This window comes from Thermobia domestica, chromosome 4, assembly GCF_964235325.1.
Source record: "Thermobia domestica chromosome 4, izTheDome1.hap1.1, whole genome shotgun sequence".
In the NCBI taxonomy this organism is placed as follows: domain Eukaryota; kingdom Metazoa; phylum Arthropoda; class Insecta; order Zygentoma; family Lepismatidae; genus Thermobia; species Thermobia domestica.
In genome coordinates, this window is record NC_137457.1 from 256,724,651 (window position 1) to 256,743,872 (window position 19,222).

General features: G+C 37.2%; 1 protein-coding gene and 1 long non-coding RNA gene across 4 annotated transcripts in view; one reads left to right on the top strand and one right to left on the bottom strand.

Annotated features, from left to right (window-relative positions):
• The window catches only part of LOC145684005 (uncharacterized), a 201,765-nt gene that overhangs the window by 47,467 nt on the left and 135,076 nt on the right, over positions 1–19,222 (bottom strand). The gene's annotated exons all lie outside the window — the stretch shown is intronic.
• Positions 1–19,222, top strand: part of Rpn13 (regulatory particle non-ATPase 13) — a 60,186-nt gene that overhangs the window by 21,081 nt on the left and 19,883 nt on the right. Inside the window, exons 4-5 of one of the 3 annotated variants that reach the window (XM_081755790.1) lie at positions 16,318–16,423; positions 18,973–19,148. In XM_081755790.1, the coding sequence (XP_081611916.1) occupies positions 16,318–16,423; positions 18,973–19,148 (282 nt within the window). Of the gene's footprint in view, positions 1–16,317; positions 16,424–18,960; positions 19,149–19,222 lie in introns of all 3 variants that reach the window. The other 2 variants (XM_081755788.1, XM_081755789.1) reach the window with 2 other exon arrangements.

Below are 19,222 nucleotides of genomic sequence, written 5' to 3' on the forward strand. Positions count from 1 at the left end.
GATGGATAATGATTATTATGTTGCACTACATTAGTCCATGTACACAAGGATCAGATACGAGGTCTCATCGAGTTTAGCAATGTCTGCAATTAACGTAGTTAGAAGAGTACAGAAAAATTACATACAACAGAGCATGTTCAGTTTCTTGTGTATATGGACTAATGCACATAGGGAAAACGAGAGGTATAATTAAAAAAAAAAAAAAAAAAAAAAAAAAAGCTCAAGGAGAATGCTTGAAACACGAAAACAAGTCACGAAAACATTGATCCAAAGCCATAGAAGTCTCCAACAGAAAATGTGTAATATGGAAAACTCTACAACGAATTGATAGAAGAAGCATTTAAGATAAGAACAATATTGGAGTGATGAATAAAAAAGATTGATGGAAGCAACATTTGGGATACTGTACTCTCACTATTCTCCATTAACGTATTGCTTAATAGTGTGCAGATCATCCTTTTACCTTCCGTACAGCAACGATCCAACATCGAGAGATGCAATGCAATGTTTGTAGTCGTACGTTAGTTTAGTCAATTAAGCTGTGTAATAATGCGGCTTTCAATACCAATATAGAAATGAAAGGCCTTGAGACCCTCGATGTACCGTTCCGTGTGTGTCATACGATAGAATTAAGATACGGTGCGTTAAGTTCTATGTACGTTTCTGGAAGTCCACATTGCGTTCCTCGAACCATTTCTGCACAGGATGTATGCAGTGGCTAGATGCGTTATCGATTTGGAGAGACCATCAGTATGGGATGGGGTGCAAAGTGGAATACCTACTACAAATAGCATGGAAGAAAGAACAAGATCGGATACCCAGTACCATCTGCATGGGACAAAAGAGCGATAGAGGGTTCCCACTGACTTCGAAAAATCAGGAAATTTCATGAAAAGTTGAAAAAAAAAAAAAAAAAAAAATATCTGGAAAAGTTAGGAAATTTCAAGGATGTATCTTATTTCAAAATATTTGAGAATTGTAGGGCTGCTGGATTTCTCTTTTTGCTTTATCTGGTTGTTTGGTAGGAGATGTTTTGTAAAATAAATTAGTTTTGTAAAACTGTACGTGCACACGTACTATATATATTTACATACATAGTAGATGAGGAACCCCCTGGTCGGGAAAAATATAGTTATCTTTTTACATTATATTGGAAATTTGTAAATGGCGCCCTGTAAAAGTTAGGGAATTCTTACTCGCCAGATAAATGGGAACCCTGATATAGGACACCCCGTACTATCGTCATGGGAAGGAGAAAGAATAACATAGAATACCTAATACCACCATCATGGAGGAAAAAGAACAAGATACCAATATCATCATTATGAAGAGGATGCCCAATACATTGGTATGGGAGAAAATAACCTAATACAGAAGGGATACCTAATACAGAGTGTTGATCCATCTGTGTGTGTCCGATCACCCCTGCTCACAGAATGGACCGATCCAAAGTGATTCAGACAGCAGGAGAAAGCAAAGTCCTGTAGTATCGCACCAAATTCGCGTGTGTGTGGTGTGTGCATCGTTGCTCCCAAGGTGAACTGTTTTTGGGAAGGCTACGTAGCAGCACTTTTTCACACCAAACTTCTTGTGACACAAACACAATGCAGGGAATATGGATATACATTGGGGTCAATGACCATCAAGGACATAGTTAATCGACATAAATACCACGACGTTCTAGCACTTCGTTCGACGAGGTGTAGAAAGCGACCGTGTATTGCGACTCCAACTGTAGCTCGGAAGTTGCCCGAATGACTGCAGGAAAACCCTTCTACACAGCATGTGATGGCAAGATGAATCCATTTGGTAAATTAGAGCTCCAGATGGTGTTAAAAGTCGTGGACATGTCCTTATTGCGGCCCATCGGAAGGAGAGAAAGACCTACTGCAGATGCGTCTATGAACGCCATGTATCTGGAGAAAAGTAGAAGTTTGTTGCCACACTTGATGAAGCATGGATTTATCTATCGGGTTGTGGCAAAAAGTGAGACGCCAAAATCGGGTACACATAGGTCAACCTGCTGTACTATCGGCATGGGAAAGAAAGAACAAGGTGGGATAACTAGTAGGCTAGATCATCACGATAACAAGTAGGTGTTATGGTTCAGCTACAATCACAAGGGAACCTAATTCTTGTCGTGTATGTCACACCATGTACGAGGGCTTTATTGCCATAGTTTTAAGTGGTTAGTTGCTCCACTATGTTGTATCTTTGAGTTCGAACCAGTAGTTGAATGCAATGCTTACATGGACAATAAGCCATACATCGTTCTTTGCAATTTTGCCGATGGTTTGTTACTTGTTGTTGTTAGGTGACACCAGTCTTGAAGATTTTTCACTACGACTGACCACGAACACCGTACTAGTACAGTCGTTTGCACGATGTGCACATCCCTTCTGGATCTCACAAAACATTGATAAACTTTCGCGTATCCATCACACGTGAACTCTCACTACTGATTTATTACCTAGAATCATAGCTACTAGAAGGGTGCACACTAGCCATCACAATAAGCTGAAATCCACTATTCGGAACGATTAGTTTGCATATGTTTCTTACACTTGAATTCTAATACAGACACTGTGAGTCAGTGACAGAACGCCCACTTCCGATGTAAGGGTCCCTGGTTTCATATTATTTACTTTAATTAATCATCCGTCTTCTGCAGCCCAAAGAAGACATAATCATAGGATGTGGAACTAGGAAGTTCATTTCAGTATAATTTTGTATGAGTTTTTTTTTTGTTTTGTTTGTGTGTGTGTGTGTGTGTGGGTTGGTTTAACATCCCATAATTATGCTCCGAGTGGTAAGGGATACGGTAATAATAAGATGTATTATAATGGTACAATGAAGAAATTGGTAGAAAATGAGATAACCCCGAGAATCCCCCCCCCCATATGGTGTTGGTTCACCATAAAGCCCACATCACTGGAACTGTGATTAAACCCGGACCCCACAGACAAGAGGGGCTGCTCTTTCACTAAGCCATCTTCGCCAATAGATTTTTATTGGTGTCAGCAGTCACACACTTTAATAAAATTTTAAATTAGTTTTGACAGCTTCGATGACGGAAGCAATTTTAAATGTGATAAATGTCAGCGTAATGGATTTGAAATCAAAACATTGATAAAACGTCAAAATCCATTGGATTATTATTGATTTGTATTGATCGAAAAATATACGTACACATTGCTAATGTAGGAAAACATTACAGAAGTCAGACATTTATTTAATTCTACTTCTTACTGTACTACATATGTAAAAAATACTTAATTTATAACTTCTTACTAATACTTATTTTACAAAACTCCCAAGTTCTTCATATTACATTGGGACCGTATATTTGAAATGCTTGGGAGGTGGTGAACATATCGCGTGTATAACATTTATCAGAGCAGTACATTTGTACTTAAAGTGGTCTTTATCTATATCTTCTGCCAACTCCAGGCTAAAGTTTAAAATTTATTCTGAAAGAACTGTAGACAACAACGTAAACGTTCTATTTTGCCTATTTCTCATAGAATGTATTTGATTTTAGCAGTTCAACCGTCAACCTACCAATATGGTAGCAAACTGGCGGGTCCACCCTCCCCAAAAGCAACAGTTAATTACATTATGTATTGTTCTATTAAAATAAATTCATTTTCAGGACTATTTTATATATGGTATATTCATTAAACAATCCGTCACAATTGTTATATACAATTTATCAGTGTCATAACTGATAGGTGATCTCCCGCAAACAATGTGAAAAGACCTCTCAACATTTTTCAGAAATCCTAAATGCTGCCACCTTAGTTATTACAGAATTTCTCTAAAATTAATATTAATTATTATAAAGAACGGGCATGCCATAGTTCAAGACCTCATGTGGCCATTTTTATAATATTAAAGCTACTCTTACTAGAAGTCCTTGTCAAATATTAGAATTGTATACATGAAAGTAAACCTCTGTCTCTCCCCCTTTATATATATGTAAAGAGTAAACCCATTGACTCATTCAACAGATCTCCGATACTATTAGACATTGAAGCTTAAAATTTTGCATAAACGTTTTCTGTGTATCCTGTTTGGTGATAAGATTGAGATTTACAAAATCCGGTCTCTGGGCGGGAAAAAAAGATGGGCCTTAATGTTTCTAGGCGTTCATAAGATCTCTGAAACTATTAAATACATATTTTTAAAGCAAGCTTCTTGTACCACAGACTGACAATAAAAGAGTTGTAGGAAATGCAGTGCCTAAAATCAGAAAGGATTTTTTTTTCTTTTTCTGTTCATTACATCTCTGAAACACTTGCAAACAGAAAACTGAAATACTGTACAAATGTTTCTACAATGCCCGAGAATTATCCTGGCAGTGACGTAGACTTCGCTCTTGCTCAAATGCCATCCCACTGGTTAAAGCAGACGCTACGTTCAATTCAACGTCCAATCCCAGGAAAGAGAAAATGCGCGAGCACAAATACCAACTTAAAAGCACGCTCCGTTCTCTACAACAGGAAAGCGAAAGGGAATGAACCGAAATGGGAGATTCGTTTTTGCTAAATATACTTGTCATTTTTGTATAACGATAACTGGAGTTTGAGGAGACATAAATGCTACTTTTCTTGCTTTTATATTTATATAGCTTTCATGAAGAATATGGTTATTTTATATTTGAATTTTATATTATATGTATGTGGAAAATAATTTTAAATGATAGCCATTTATGTTTATTCTGTTCTAACAACACTCAGATTTCAACATGCTACAAACTTTCGTTCTATTGAAGATAGGCACAAATATGCAGTGGACGAAATGGGAAAGGAAGTCCAAAGTTTATTTTAAAGAAACCCCCATGTCTTTACTTATCACGGTCCTTGAGCTAGAGGATGATATGTGAACGTGTTTCCTGGTCGGGGAAACAGAGCGTGGGGGTTAGTGAATGTAGCTTCGAAAAGTATAACATATACCAATAGGACATAAGAACAGCACTTTCAGGAAAAACACATAAACAAATTAAAAAAATAAATGCGAAATGAAATGAAAAGCGCGTGTTTTCTTTGTGCAGGGCTGTACAGTCTGTGCTGACTGGTGAAAGTTGTCAATCTTTTGTTTTATTCTCGTTCTCGAAATTTTGTGTATAAGAATGGGTGATATTACCTTAAAGAAAGGCAAGCCGTTGCATTGTGATGCAGGAGACATTGTTTTTAATGTTTACAACTTTTCTTGCAGCAAACAATAATAAATCTGACAGTGTTCATGAAACCTCCCGAGCAACATGTGTCAGTGAGAGATCCGTGTGGCGAAATGTGAAAGAGAAGGAGTAAAGTCTGAACAACCCATCGTAACACCCTGTAAAGCAAGGCCAAATACACAGAAAAGACAAACAAATTTAGATTCTTTCGATGAAGTACTAGTTCGTAGAACAATTCACAATATCTATGCTGAAGGCATTGTCGTCACCTTAAATTATTGAGCGAACTTAAGAAAAGCATTCACTTCAAAGGTTCTGAGTGGGCATTACAACAAATACCGCAAGTTGAGATTTAGGTTTAAAAAAAATCTATTGGAAATAGAAAACTGCTTTTTGAAAGGAAAGATATTGTCGTTTGACGACATAAATATAGGGTCTAATCTTATTTTTTTTCTTTGTCGTAACAATGCACATATAAAATTTATATGCTAGTATTATTCAAATACATTGTTATCTAAATTCTCTCTAGTTCGCTACCAGCATTATTTTAAACTGTAGTTACGACGTGACTTGCGAAGCGTTCAGTGTGCCATTTAAGCACTATTTGTGAATTGCATAAATTGGTAGCCTTGCAACAGAGAGCGTTGACGTTACTGCCAAGATAGTTCTCGTCGACTGTAGTAAACACAGAATTTTACGAAGTGTGACCTAAGATGGGAAGGGCTGTTGAATATAGTTTTCATTGTTCGTCAGGTTTTCAAAACTTGTTAAAAGCAGAAACTTGAAGCTCTGTATAAGTGTTCTCCTTATTACTCAGCCTTAGAATACAAAGTTGTTCGAAATGCACCAACTAAGAGGAAGGAGGGTAGAAGATCATGAAAATATTTCTGCCGTTCATTGGATCTCCGAAACTGTTAAATGTATGAAATTGAATGTTTCTTATTTTTAAAATGTTATTTTATTATTTACAAATGATGTTCTTGAATTCTGTAAGACAAAATTTGCGAAATACGCGTTCGTGTGGTTGGGGGATACGAATTGGAACTATTTTCGCTGTTGATGGCGAAGTGGCTCAGTGGTAGAGCGTTCACCTCTAGTGCATGGGGTACTGGGTTCAAACCCTGCTCCTGCCAAATGAACTTTGTGGTGGGCAAACACTGTGTGTGGGAGTTTCCTCGGAGTTCTCCCGTTTCCTCCCACTTCCTTCATTTCACTATTTCATTCATTTCTCATCTTCACCGTCTCCTTTAGCCTAGCTGGCATAACCATGGGACGTAAAACTCAAAAATTCCATTTAATTTCTTTTCGCTGTTCACTAGATCTCTAAAACTACTACCTGTTAAAACTTGGAAGTTTTGTACGTCAAATGGTATCAATCCTAGGCAGTTAATAAGTTTGAACTGTACGAAATTAATCTCCTACTATGAAAAAAGAGAGGCGTTGAACTTTTCTTCGTTCTTTACCAAAACTCTGAACTGACATTTTGTATAAATATTACCTTTGAACTTCTGGCTGAGGATAACATAGTTATAAGGAGATTCGTAAGCGGGGAAAGGAGTCTTGATAGATTTATCATCATCTAATAGATCTTCGAAGCGTTTGAGAGTAGGAACTTCAAATTTTATAAAAAAATTCTCATTGAACCCTTGGCTGAGGGTAAGATTTTTTTTAAAACTAAATGAAATCCGTAAGCGAGAAAGCAGGCTTAGGCTTCTTTCGCAGTTCACCAGATTTTCGAAACAATTTGGCGTAGGTAAATGAAATTTTGCACTAATGATCCCTTCAGACTCTTGACCATGAGTAAGCGGGAACTTCTGGAACTCACCATGTACAGACGTATTCAAATGATTAGACTCAAGCTCGAAAAAATGCAAAATTGACGTTGCAGTCCTAATTTCGGAGTTCTAGAACAAGTAATTTAATGGTTAAACCAGTAATATACGATCTTTCATTTGTTTACTGTACAGTTCAAGTGGTGATATCGTCGTTGAACAGCATATGGCAGTAATGGGGGGGAGGGGGGGTAGTTCTGATAGTGGTGTTTCAGTTCGGAAGGAAGATATACACAACGACAAATTGCTAGTAGAGTTTGGGTAGGGCAAAAATCTGTGAGTAGAATCTATGTTGCAATGAGCAAGAAACAAATGTACCAGCAAAATAGGGTTGGAACTGTGAGTACGGTGCAGTCACTTCGCGGAAAGTGTTCGAAGGATTCTTTGTCCTGCGGGAATAAAAGCACGCAGGCCAAGAAAGAAAGCAAAAATTACTCCATTCATAACAAAGAAGCGCCTTTAATGGGCACGAGAACTAGAACATTGGACTGCTGATGATTGGAAAAGTGTGTTTCAGTGATGAATCATGTGTCTTCGTGTCTGATAAATGTTTACAATATGTGGGACGTCTACCTGGGGAGGAATTCAAGTTGGAATGTCTGCAACAAACCGTGAAGCATCCTAATTCCGTCACGGTCTGGGATGTATCTGTCTTCGGGCCTGGGAGACTGTATATAATAGAGGTAACAATGAAGCACGATTAATACCTACAAGTTCTTTAAGAAGAACTGCTTCCCCAGACTGCAGTATGGTTTGATGACGCACACTTCATCGGTATGCATGATGGAACTCTATGCCACCGGGCCAAAGCTGTGACAAAATTCTTGAAGGACAACGACCTTAGTGTTCTTTCGTGACCGGGCAATAGTCCTGATATGAATCCGATTGAAAACCTTTGGAGATTCATGAAGGAAAGGAAAGGCTAAAGAAGACTCACATTACAACCAAACATTAATTGATGGAGGAGATCAACAATTTGTGTTATCTCGATGCTGAATTGAAGAGAAGATGTGCTAAACTCGTACATAGCATGCCACAAAGGATAAAAGACTTAATAAAGATTAAGCGATTTCATATGAAATATTAATCTTTGTGTGAGAGATTATTTTCTTGTAAATATTCCTTTTCATCTTTTGTTTCCACTTGTTGGATATACACACTGTATAGTAATTATAGTTGAATGTCAAGTACGCATTTGTTGTATTGGTATTAAAAAACAAGTGCCACACCCACTAGAAATTAGGACATAGTTAAAAAAGAGGAATTTGGACTAAGTTCGAACGTATTTTCTCACGTAATGTTATAAGAACGGTAAAATATTCAGAAACTGAATGTCGAGTCGAATAATTTGAACACGTCTGTAGAAGCATGGAAAGAGATATTTAACGATTTCTTGCTCTAGAAAGTGTAAATTTTGTAAGAATATTCTCTGTATATGCTAAATTGTGTGTAACACAAAGTTTGTTATTTTTATTCCTTAGGTCGATTAAAATATTTTCCGTTATCATCAATCTTTTTGGAAGCATTCAACATGCAGACACGAAATTAATATTATACTGTCTATTTGGCGTACGGAATATGAATATTTGACGTGAGAAGTCGATTCGGCTGAGTTTCGAAACTGCGAAAAGACATTGAAAGAAAATTTATGTAGAAGCGATTGTGTGAGAGTTTGCGTAACTTTAGTGAAATCAGAATTGCATCAACAAGTATTGTGAAACCAGAAAAATTATGTTTATATTTTTCAAATTGTCCATAAACTTTAGTTTTTGCGTGCCAAAAACTGGCATTTGCTAGTATTATTCTTTATTTGTAGTTGAGTTCTGACTGTATTGTTCTGAAAGATCACTTGTTAAATTTTCTTCGATATACAGGGTGTCACAAAAGTCCTGTGACATAAGGTAACTCGGTTATTATCAGAGTTACAACAAAATGTAAGAGGGGAAACCGCTGCTAAATATTATGTGTTCAATCTAAAGTGAAGGAATTTTTTTTAAATCGAACTAACCGTTTGGGCTGTACACTCTTTATGCGCCCAATGTTAAACGAAAATGTAACGTTTCCATTTACCTGGACCCATAACATTATTGAATTAAGTGACTGTTTTACACTAACGTATCGATGACCAGCCCCCATTTCAAACATGCCCCCATCACTTTATGTTGTGGATCCAAGTAAATGGCAACATTGCATTTTCATTTAAGGTTAGTGTAAAGGGACAAGTTTTGCCGATAGATGTCACTACTGTCTTCGTATCTGTCCCATGTATTTTTTACCTTTCATGAAAATTTACGATTTCTTTTATAAATTTCAACCTAGAGACTTCAAATTTTTAGAGAAGGAACTTCATAACCTATTAAAGAGAACAATCCGTGCCGATTTTTTATTTAGAATTTTCTTCATTGTTGAAACAGTTCCATTGTTAAAGGTTTGGATATCCATTTCAACAATCAAGCCATTTCAACAATGAAGAAAATTGTAAATAAAAAATCGGCACGGACTATTGCCTTCGATAGATTATGAAGTTCCTTTTCAAAAGATTTGAAGTCTGTAGGTTGAAATTTGTAAGTGAAATCGTGAATTTTCGTGAAAGACAAAAAATACATGGGAGAGATACGAAGACTGTGGTGTCATCTATCGGCAGAACTTGTCCCTTTAAACCAACCTTAACATTGGGCACATAAACAGTGTACAATTCAAACGGCTCGTCCGATTAAAAAAAAAAAAATCCTTCACTTTAGATTCAAAATATGTTTGGAGGCGGTTTCCCCTCTTACATGTTCTAATTCTGATAATAATAGTTATCCTATGTCAGATGACTTTTGAGACACCCTATATATACCAGTAGCATAGATACCAAATTATTCACTTGCGCGTCAAAGCACTACTGTACCATCTCTAAGTCGTAAAAGAGAAGAGAGAAGACTTTAAAAGTATACTAAATAAATGTGTAGTTAATATTCTCACGAAAAAGAAAATGATAGTCATGAATTGCTGTAAAATCTTAAAGTACTGGTATCGTTCTAAGTACATACAATGAAATATTGCAAAACGTAACTTCATGGTTCACAATATTTTGAAAATGAAATCTTCATGGTTATATCCTTTCCTGTAAGCTACAGAAGACGGATGTTGAAGCCAAGTGAATAATTATAAAAACAAGAATTAGCGTAATGAAAAATCCGTTAAGAATAAGGATAAAACAGGAGTGCAAAATAACTTCAAATTGGAAATTTGCATGGCCACGCATATCGTAGTCGTTAACGCTCTCACCTTTGGTGCGAGCGGCCCCGGGTTCAATTTCCGGTGGGGGCACTCGGTCGAAAAAGTGTAAAACGCATTTTCAGGCCAACTACCCTGAATGAGGTTTCCTTGGGTTTTGCTCATTCACACCATGCTAGGGTGGTACCTAACTTATATGTCCCAGGCCGCTTCCTCCTTCCCTTTCCCCAGATAGTGTGCTCGCGGAGGGACGTCATCCCTCAAACGTGATGAGCTAAATGTCCATAGATGCCGAAAGCCCAGAAATTTAAATCCTAAATCCTTGAAAGTTTGCATACATATAATTATATACATAAAATGACAGTAAAACAATTTTTCATGATAAGTCCCGAAAAATAAAAGTTATTCGATTTTTGTAGAGTATAGCGTGTATTGTTGCATAGAATAGCAGCATACAGTAGAAGTAAGGCGTTTCTTTTGAAACAAATGATGACATGAAATATTATAAATTATTTGTGTACTGCGTAAATGTACAGCCAAAGAAAACTGGCCATTTACTTCTCTCTTAAAGGCACGAAACTATAATATATATATACTATAATATATATATATACACGATTCGTAAAGTCTGCAACAAAGTCTTCGCGTACTACAAATTCTTGTATGAATGTATGTTAGAACTTTTCAAAGTGAATTGGGCTAATAAGTCATTGCTACGTCGGTCATAGAAGATGCGTAGTTTTTTAAGGTACAATTTTTTAAAGATGGCTTGAGGGTTCTTCATAGAAACTATTCTAATCAGTTTCCTTGTAGATAAGCTGGTAGCGTTGTTACTTCTTTCAGTTCTATTTTCTATGCCAGTACATGTCCGGATTCCACGTTGAAAAGTGTGCATATACGTCTAATGTACTTTCGGTGCTAGAAAGTAACGATAAATAAAGAAACAAAAGGAATCTAACCATGTCATCATTATATCCACTGAGAATGCACAAACAGCCGTAGGTTTCGTTAGCCTTAATTATGAGAATAGAATGAAGTTGTTTAGATGGATTTGGGGAAGCAAGTAGACAATGAAGATTTTGAAACTGCAATTAGGGATTTTAATTAAAGTTTTTATAGTTAAATTTTGAACACTGTCATTATCTACTTCTTTCCCCAAAACCTGTCTTTGTAAGACTGGCAATATGGAAGAAATTACTCTGATCAGTTACTTCGTTCGTGTAGTCATTGCTGTTGTGTTTACTTACTGTTATTTGTTGAAAGGGTTTTGGGAGTGAAAACAAGCAGTAAAACTCAGTGGAAATAGTCCATTTCTCTTTTTGTTTCCTTATTATATACGATTGTTCTAATGATGATTATCAGTTCCACTGCACAGTAGCCAACTCACGGAAAATAAATTTCTTGAAACATAAACTTTTATAGATCATAACTAGCGGAATACCCGTTCTTCGCACGGGGAGGATAAGTTTCATTTTGGACATAAAGGAGTGAATTTAAATTTTAACGGCGTCGGAAATGTCATCGTTCGTCTCAGCGACCCGGAAAATTATGTATTCGACACTAATGTCTGTGATTTTCGATCATTTTAAATATCTCCCTACATTTCCGTCCCCTAAGCTGCGGGACGTTGCTTAGAAACGTTGGAGAATCGATGACTGGGCAGAATAAATTCACGGTTGAAACCGTAAGAGAAGTAACAAATAATGATGGCGACGTGTGAACATCATCCTACTACACGTCCAGAATTGCACGTACAGTAATAGGCAATGACGCCGAATAAATTTTGCATCCAATACAATGGACTGACATAATTCTCCTTACATGAGCGCAATAAAGCAGTAAAAACAAGTCAGTGTAATAGGTTTCCTTTGCAGCACCTATAAGCACCAAACATGAATACAGTCAGTTGAGAGAAGAAAAGATAGAAACAGTGAGGTCGATCAATGAGTTTAATACGATAGGGAGTTATGTCTCTGGCCACTATAACGTGTAAACTTCACACTTTATACAAATACTCTCGGGACGTGAAGAGGCAATCTCGCAGCTGCGCCTCGATACTGGCGCAATCTCGTAGCATCCCACACCTTTGGAACGCGATATCGCAGGAACGGTGCATCTGATCATTCTGGTTCCTTCACAGGCGTGTTCTGTGCATCAGAAGCTATCGCTTGCACTCAAGTTCGGACAAATTCATGGGTAGATGAAATTGGGGCTCCAGGCTAATGGTTTGTTGGCCGCACTCTTTCCTGCAAGCCATGGGTTGAAAGGATTTGATGACTTGTCGAAAACAAAAGGATATCTCAATCTGTCTGGGCTGAACCACGAAATAGTCTTGCAGTTTCACTAATGTGGTGATACCTTACCGACAATAATCATGAAAAAGCAATAAAGAGGACCACTACTTACTGTATGTTCGGGGAAGTTAACTTTTATTTGACAAGTTTTCTCTTTTCTCCCTTTAGTTCACTGACCTGGAACATACAACAACAGTAAAATATGTTCTGAAAGGGTTTCTAAGTACAAATAAAAGATTACGTAGATGTCCAATATACATAGGTGAATTTACCATGAACATCATAGAAACAGTATTACTTCCATGCGGCCAAGTTCCAAGATAGATAGGTGGCCGCCTTGTAGAGTAATAAGTAATGCTTTTCTTATGTGAAAATGCAGATTCCATAGGAAAGAGGCCAAGTTAAACTAGTTTTTACTCTATTGTTTTTTTCTTTATATATATATATATATATATATATATATATATATATATATATATATATATATATATATATATATATATATATAATCTTTAATGTTAGAGTCATACGGATGGTTTAATGTTCGATCCATGTTAATACTGAAATAGCTTTATAAGTTAAACAAAACAAAACAAAAAAAAAAAACTTTTGCTTCCTTGAAAACGTATGCATATGCAAGACATTTCGGATAAAAGCAATACCTTTGACACCACTGACTGTCTGACGTCATTGGTAAATAAGTAGAACTCGTATTTACCAATCTGATTAAATGGTCTTTCCAGTCGTATTGTTTTGTCCTCTGAGAGTTTCGAATGCACTGTTCGAGTATTCTTTCTGAGGCTCACAAGGTTTAAGTCGTTATTTTTGTTAAGTGTCCACATTGTTTTTGTATTTCAGCAGTGCCATAATAAATATATATATATATTATACAGTATATTTATCTATACTTCTAGTTTGTCTATCAGTTTCAATAGACAAACTGCACAACTCGACAAATAACGATTTAAGCAAAGCGTAGTGACCTTGAGAAAGAATTCTGAAACAATGCATTCGAAATATCGGGGGAAAACAAACGAATTATGAATACAAACAACGTTGGGCTTACGTATGATCACCAAATTGGAAGCAATGTTGACCTGGCCACAGTGTACATACAGTAAATTGAAGCAGTCGCCTCTGAATGGACGGTGTTGTCACTTTTAAGAAACAAGGATTCCTAAAACAAAAATATAGATTTGGGGAGGGTTGTACCCAGCAGGTTTATCTAGGAGGGGCCCGATGTTTTCGAGAAGGGGGGGGGAAGCTACAATGTACAAAGCCAAAAAAATGTAGATTACTGAATTACCACTGTTGCCAAACAACAATAGTTTTTCCATGTTAAAGGAATTTGATACATCCCTGTTTTAAAAGTAACTTCGGTGGTCACGTTTTCGTTCACGATACAAATTCTCGTATTGGCATAGATCGACAATTATTTTGAAATAGGCCTATATAAAATATTTTCATGCTTCATATTGGATATAATCCCCACAGGAGCACTAAGTCATTTAATTGTAACAAATGTGGTAGCAAGCTGTGCATTTGGTCATTCCTCACATGGAAGAGATACCATACTTCAGGGTGGTCCGGAAGTGGGCCTACCCCTCCCCCCCCTTTAGTTTCAACAGCGTAGTGTTAGTCATGGTTGAATGTTCGTACACAGTTACCTTGAAGTCTTAAAAGTCATAAACATCGATATGATCACCATCCATGTCGTAACACAGCTGAATTCTGCGCCAAGTTGTCGCAGATGTTTTGCGGAGATACTCCGGAGTCACGAGGGTGAAGGCATGTTCCACAGCTGCTCGAAATTCCTGCGTTATGCGATATTGAGTATTTCTTTCTTGTTGCTTTATGAAACCCCAGAATGCATTGTCTAGTGTCGTCAGATCGAGACTTTTTGGAGGCCAGGCAAAGGAAACTGGTGAAGATGCACAATCTCTTCTAATCCAGCGGCCAGGAAACGCCTGATTCAGGTAATTGCGCAGCTGAATCGCGAAGTGCGCTGGTGCTCCATCCTGCAATGTTGCCAGACAATGCCAAGCAATGTTATCAAACAAATATGGATAAAACCTAAAACCACCAGAAAACATCAATTAGAGGTACGCTCACTTCCGAACTACGCTGTATTTTTCGATCGGTAAAGATTGGTAAATAATTTACCGTAGATCATTAATTATATGTAAACTTTATTTTTAAATGACTGAAGCGAGGTTCTCGTAGGACGATGTTTTAAAAGCTGGTCATTTGGGGGGAAGGTCCAGAAAATAATTTGGAGGGGGCAGGCCCCAATGGGCCCCCGTAGCTACACCCCTGAATTTCGGTAATAGCTAGTGCACTAGTTATATATAAACCGAACATAAATATTAATTATGGGTTCAAGTTAAGATGTCTATTGGGACAAGTAGACAAACTGTAAGTATAGATAAATATACTATGCAATATATTTTTTCTTATGCCTCTATTGAAATACAATAACAATATGAAGACTTTACAAATTATAACTTAAGCATGATGACCTTGAGGAAGAATTTGCGAACAGTGCATTTGAATATCAGAGGAAAAAAACAATACATTTAGAAGGAACATTATTAGGTTAGTAGATAACAAATATGCCAATGTGTTTCTCACGCTCTTCTAGTAATTATGGATTCCTAGTTCGCAGCACAAATATATCAGACGCTTAATACAGTTGTTCACATTCAGAGGATAAAGTGAAGTAAAATAAATCTAATTTTTAACTAGAATGGTTTTATAACCTTGGTTGTGTCCTTGATATGATTCAGTGTTACTTTTGGGATGCTTCATCTCAGACTGCATGAGTTTATAGTGGACAACATCGTGTTCTTGAATTGTTTTCATTTTTAATCGACTTCAAAAAGAGGATGAAGTTCTAAATTCGACTCGTTTATATTATATATGATTTTGGTACGTTCACGTATAACTTCGACGTAAGTACATAGATTTTTTTTAAAGGAATGTACCTTCTTGGTGATCCTATGTACATTTCTTTAGCATTTGATGCTAACCTTCCGAGCTAGACCTTGAAACATCTCTCAACGGGTGCTGGGTTAATTACTACCATGTTGATATGCAACCATGCATTCTTTAGTGTAGTTGTGGTTGCATAACTACATAATGGCTGCAAAGTTTCGGAACACTGTAACATTTTAAACAAGTGGGTTACGTGTGTGAAGTCGGTTAATTTTTTCTTTTTTCTTAAAAAGGTAAAATATAATATAATTACCTTATCTCTTACTATCAGTTATTTCAGTACCATTCATTTGCATGTACTAATCTCTTTTGTAGTACACAAGAAAATGAAACGGAACAGGACTCACCAGGGCAGAATAGTGCAACAACACCTAGTCTATGGCTACCGGTCACACGTCAAACGGTGATGTACACGTTGTGCAATGGCGGGCTCAGGTGTAGGTTGTATGTTTGTTTAAAGAAGTGCATACAATATTGGCATAACAACAAACATTAATATGAGCTGGCAGCATTCCCTACCGTAACAAAACAACATAAATTAGGTCTTGTCATTTTACAACGTGCTGCATTACCGTTTGACGTATGACTGGCAACACAAACAAGGTGTTGTTGTATTGCTGTACCCTCTTTGTTTCCATGATGTTCTTATTACTTTTTCTCTTATTTTTATGTTCCGTAAGTAGAAAATGTAAAATATTTTCAGAAATCAAAATAAATAAGTAAAATGATTGTGTCTTTGTAATTTTTAAAAATACTGTTTTCGTATCTCTTTAATATTGAATACAATTTCTTGTAGATGGAGACTTTCGAAACCTGTTGAACATGTCCCAGCAGCAGCTTATGCAGCTCTTCGGTGGTGTAGGGCAGATGGGTGGCTTGAGTAGTCTGCTTGGCACAATGAGGTAAGAGATGTGACTATTTAATAAATAAATAAGTAAATAAATAATAATAATAAGGGAGTAAATAGAAATAAACTGAATATCGTGAAAATTAACAATTTAGCAGTAGAATTTTTTATTCGGTTGTGCGTAGTTCATACTTTCTATTCTTAGTCTTTGCGGACAATATTTACAGTACCAGCAGATTAATGAAACAAAGAAAAGAAAGCACATTATCTAACAATGTATTAAAGATAATTTTAGACACATATGTAAGTAGTTGAAATTCACCTATAAGCATCCTATAATACTCGAGATCAGTGGTAACTGACACACGACCGGATCCATCGGGTCCCGGTGGCTCAGTGGTAGAGCGTTCACCTCTGGTGCAGGGTGTCCTTGGTTCGATCCCAGCTCGCGCCAAGTAAACTTTGTGGTGGACAAACATCGTGTGCGTGGGTTTTGTCGGGGTTCTCCCATTTTCTTCATTCCACCATTCCATTCATTTCTCATCATCACCGTCTCCTTTAGCCTAGCCAGCATAACCATAGGATGTTAAAATTTAAAGATTTTATTTCATTTTTACACGCCAGATCCGAAATGAAAACTTTTATTTTTTTGTTCTTGGTTTGAACTTCTTACGTAACAGGAAGAACCTAGCTGGCTATCGTTTCAATATACCTCAATCGGGACTTGACTTTCAAATGTGAAAATATTTCACTGAAGTATACCAAGCCCATTCTGTAATGTAATTTTGTTGGTATCGTGTTGAGTTTTAGAAGAACGGTTTTTATAGAATTACTTTCAAATGTTCATATTTAGGCCTTAATGGTCTCCCTAGACACACAAAACAAGAACCAGCACACACAATAGAACAACTATTCAGTAAATGTATGACGTACGTAAATTCAGCGAACCGATTGACTCAGAGGGAAGGGACAAGGAAAATGGAAAATTGACCCCAAGTATAGTTCTTATTTTTGTTCTAGCCTGTAGTCCTTTATAAATTGGTGATCAGTCCTCTAGACAGTGTCAAACTATTTCACTGACATCGTCATTGTCAATCTAGATTGAAGAACATTGAAAAAAAGAAAAAAAAAAAAAACTTAAGCTGCTGAACATTTCACATTATGAAGACTTCCAACTCATAAATGATTGAAAACAGTTTACAGAGGGAATGGATGGTTACTTATTCCACTACCGGTTTTTATTCAATATTATCTACATACAGTAATGATACGTTGACAATTTTTAGTGATTTATGTGAGGATAGTTTTTTTCATGAAGTGAATACTGTTTTATAAGTACATTAGGATATGGAATTCGATTTCTGGGCTGTCGGCATCTAAGGCCATTTAGCCCATCACGTATATGAGGGATGACGTCCCTCGGCGAGTACACTATCCAGTGAAAGAGAAGGAAGAAAGAATTGGAGAAGAAAGGAAGCGGCGTGGGACTTGTATGTTAGGTACCATTCTGGCATTTGCCTGGTGTGAATGAGGGAGACCCAGGAAAAACCTCACTCAAGATGGCTGGCCTGAAAAAGCTGTTACACATTTTTGACCGAATGTCCCCACTGGGAATAGAGCCCGGGACCACTCGCATCAAAAGTAAGAGCATTAGCGACTACGCCACGCGGAGCCACTACAGGTACATTAATCACATGGTCACGTTTCTTCTTCAGTTAAAGGATCAAGAATGTAACGATTATACCTGTATATAGTGTTGTAAGGAATCGTTCATTCCATGTGTATATAGTTTTCCTTTATCTATGAGAACTCCATGGCTAAGCGGTTAGCGTACGCGCCTGTGGTGTAGGAGACCCGGGTTCGATTCCCGGAAGGAGCTCATGTGGTTCGGATTCCACGTTAATCAGTAGGTTCACGTGTCAGATAGCCTCGCTGCTGAATGTTGAATCTATTATGAGGTCTTTTCAACTTCATACTCTCCGTCTCTTCTGCTTAACTTTCAGAGTTTGAAACAAAATGGGCACACAGCTTCCTTTTCCCCAAGTCTTTATAGATGAAGCTTTTCTTAATGGTTTTCTTATTAATACAGAAGACCTTGCTGATTTCGTAGGTGCTCAGATGATCATTCTCAGCAAGAAGTTTCCTTATGAAGTCCACAGCTTTGCCGTTCCTTCATGTGCGTGGATGTCTTGTCCTCTTGGCGTCCGCATGAAAGCATCTCTTCCACTTAAATGTGCTGTGAACAGCGCTTCACATGGGTTTCCGTGGCTGGTACTCCCAATTTTATACAAACGTGATTGCAACCCTCTGTTGTATGCTGAAGCATAACCGAGTAACTGTATAACGTGTAGGACTGTTAAACTCACTTCTCGACTGCTGCCGGAACGTATTGAAATTTATTCCAGTCACTCAACAAACGTGCGCTCGAGATACTGTGATCATTCCTGCTGGTTACAAAGAGTCTGGACACTTTATTTATTGCCAAAGTATGTGTTACTATTTATTTAGATATGTACCCAAAGGTATAATATATGTTTGGGGGGAGGGACTTGTTATAAAATAAATGTATGTGTACTGTTGTTGTGTTCATAGTAGATCTCCCAGTGGTCAGAGCACACGCTCTTCTTCATCAACTGGACCTTCGCTAACGAGTGCTACTACTACTACTACTACAACAACAACAACCGTCACCCCAGCTACTACTACACTAGCATCAACAACAACTACTACTGCTGCCGTAGCTGCACCTACTACAACTACTACTAGCTCTACAGCAGGAGGTAAGATGTTTCTGTTACTTCATTCACTAGTAAAAATGTATTATTTCACTTTTCGTTCTAAATAATAAACGAAC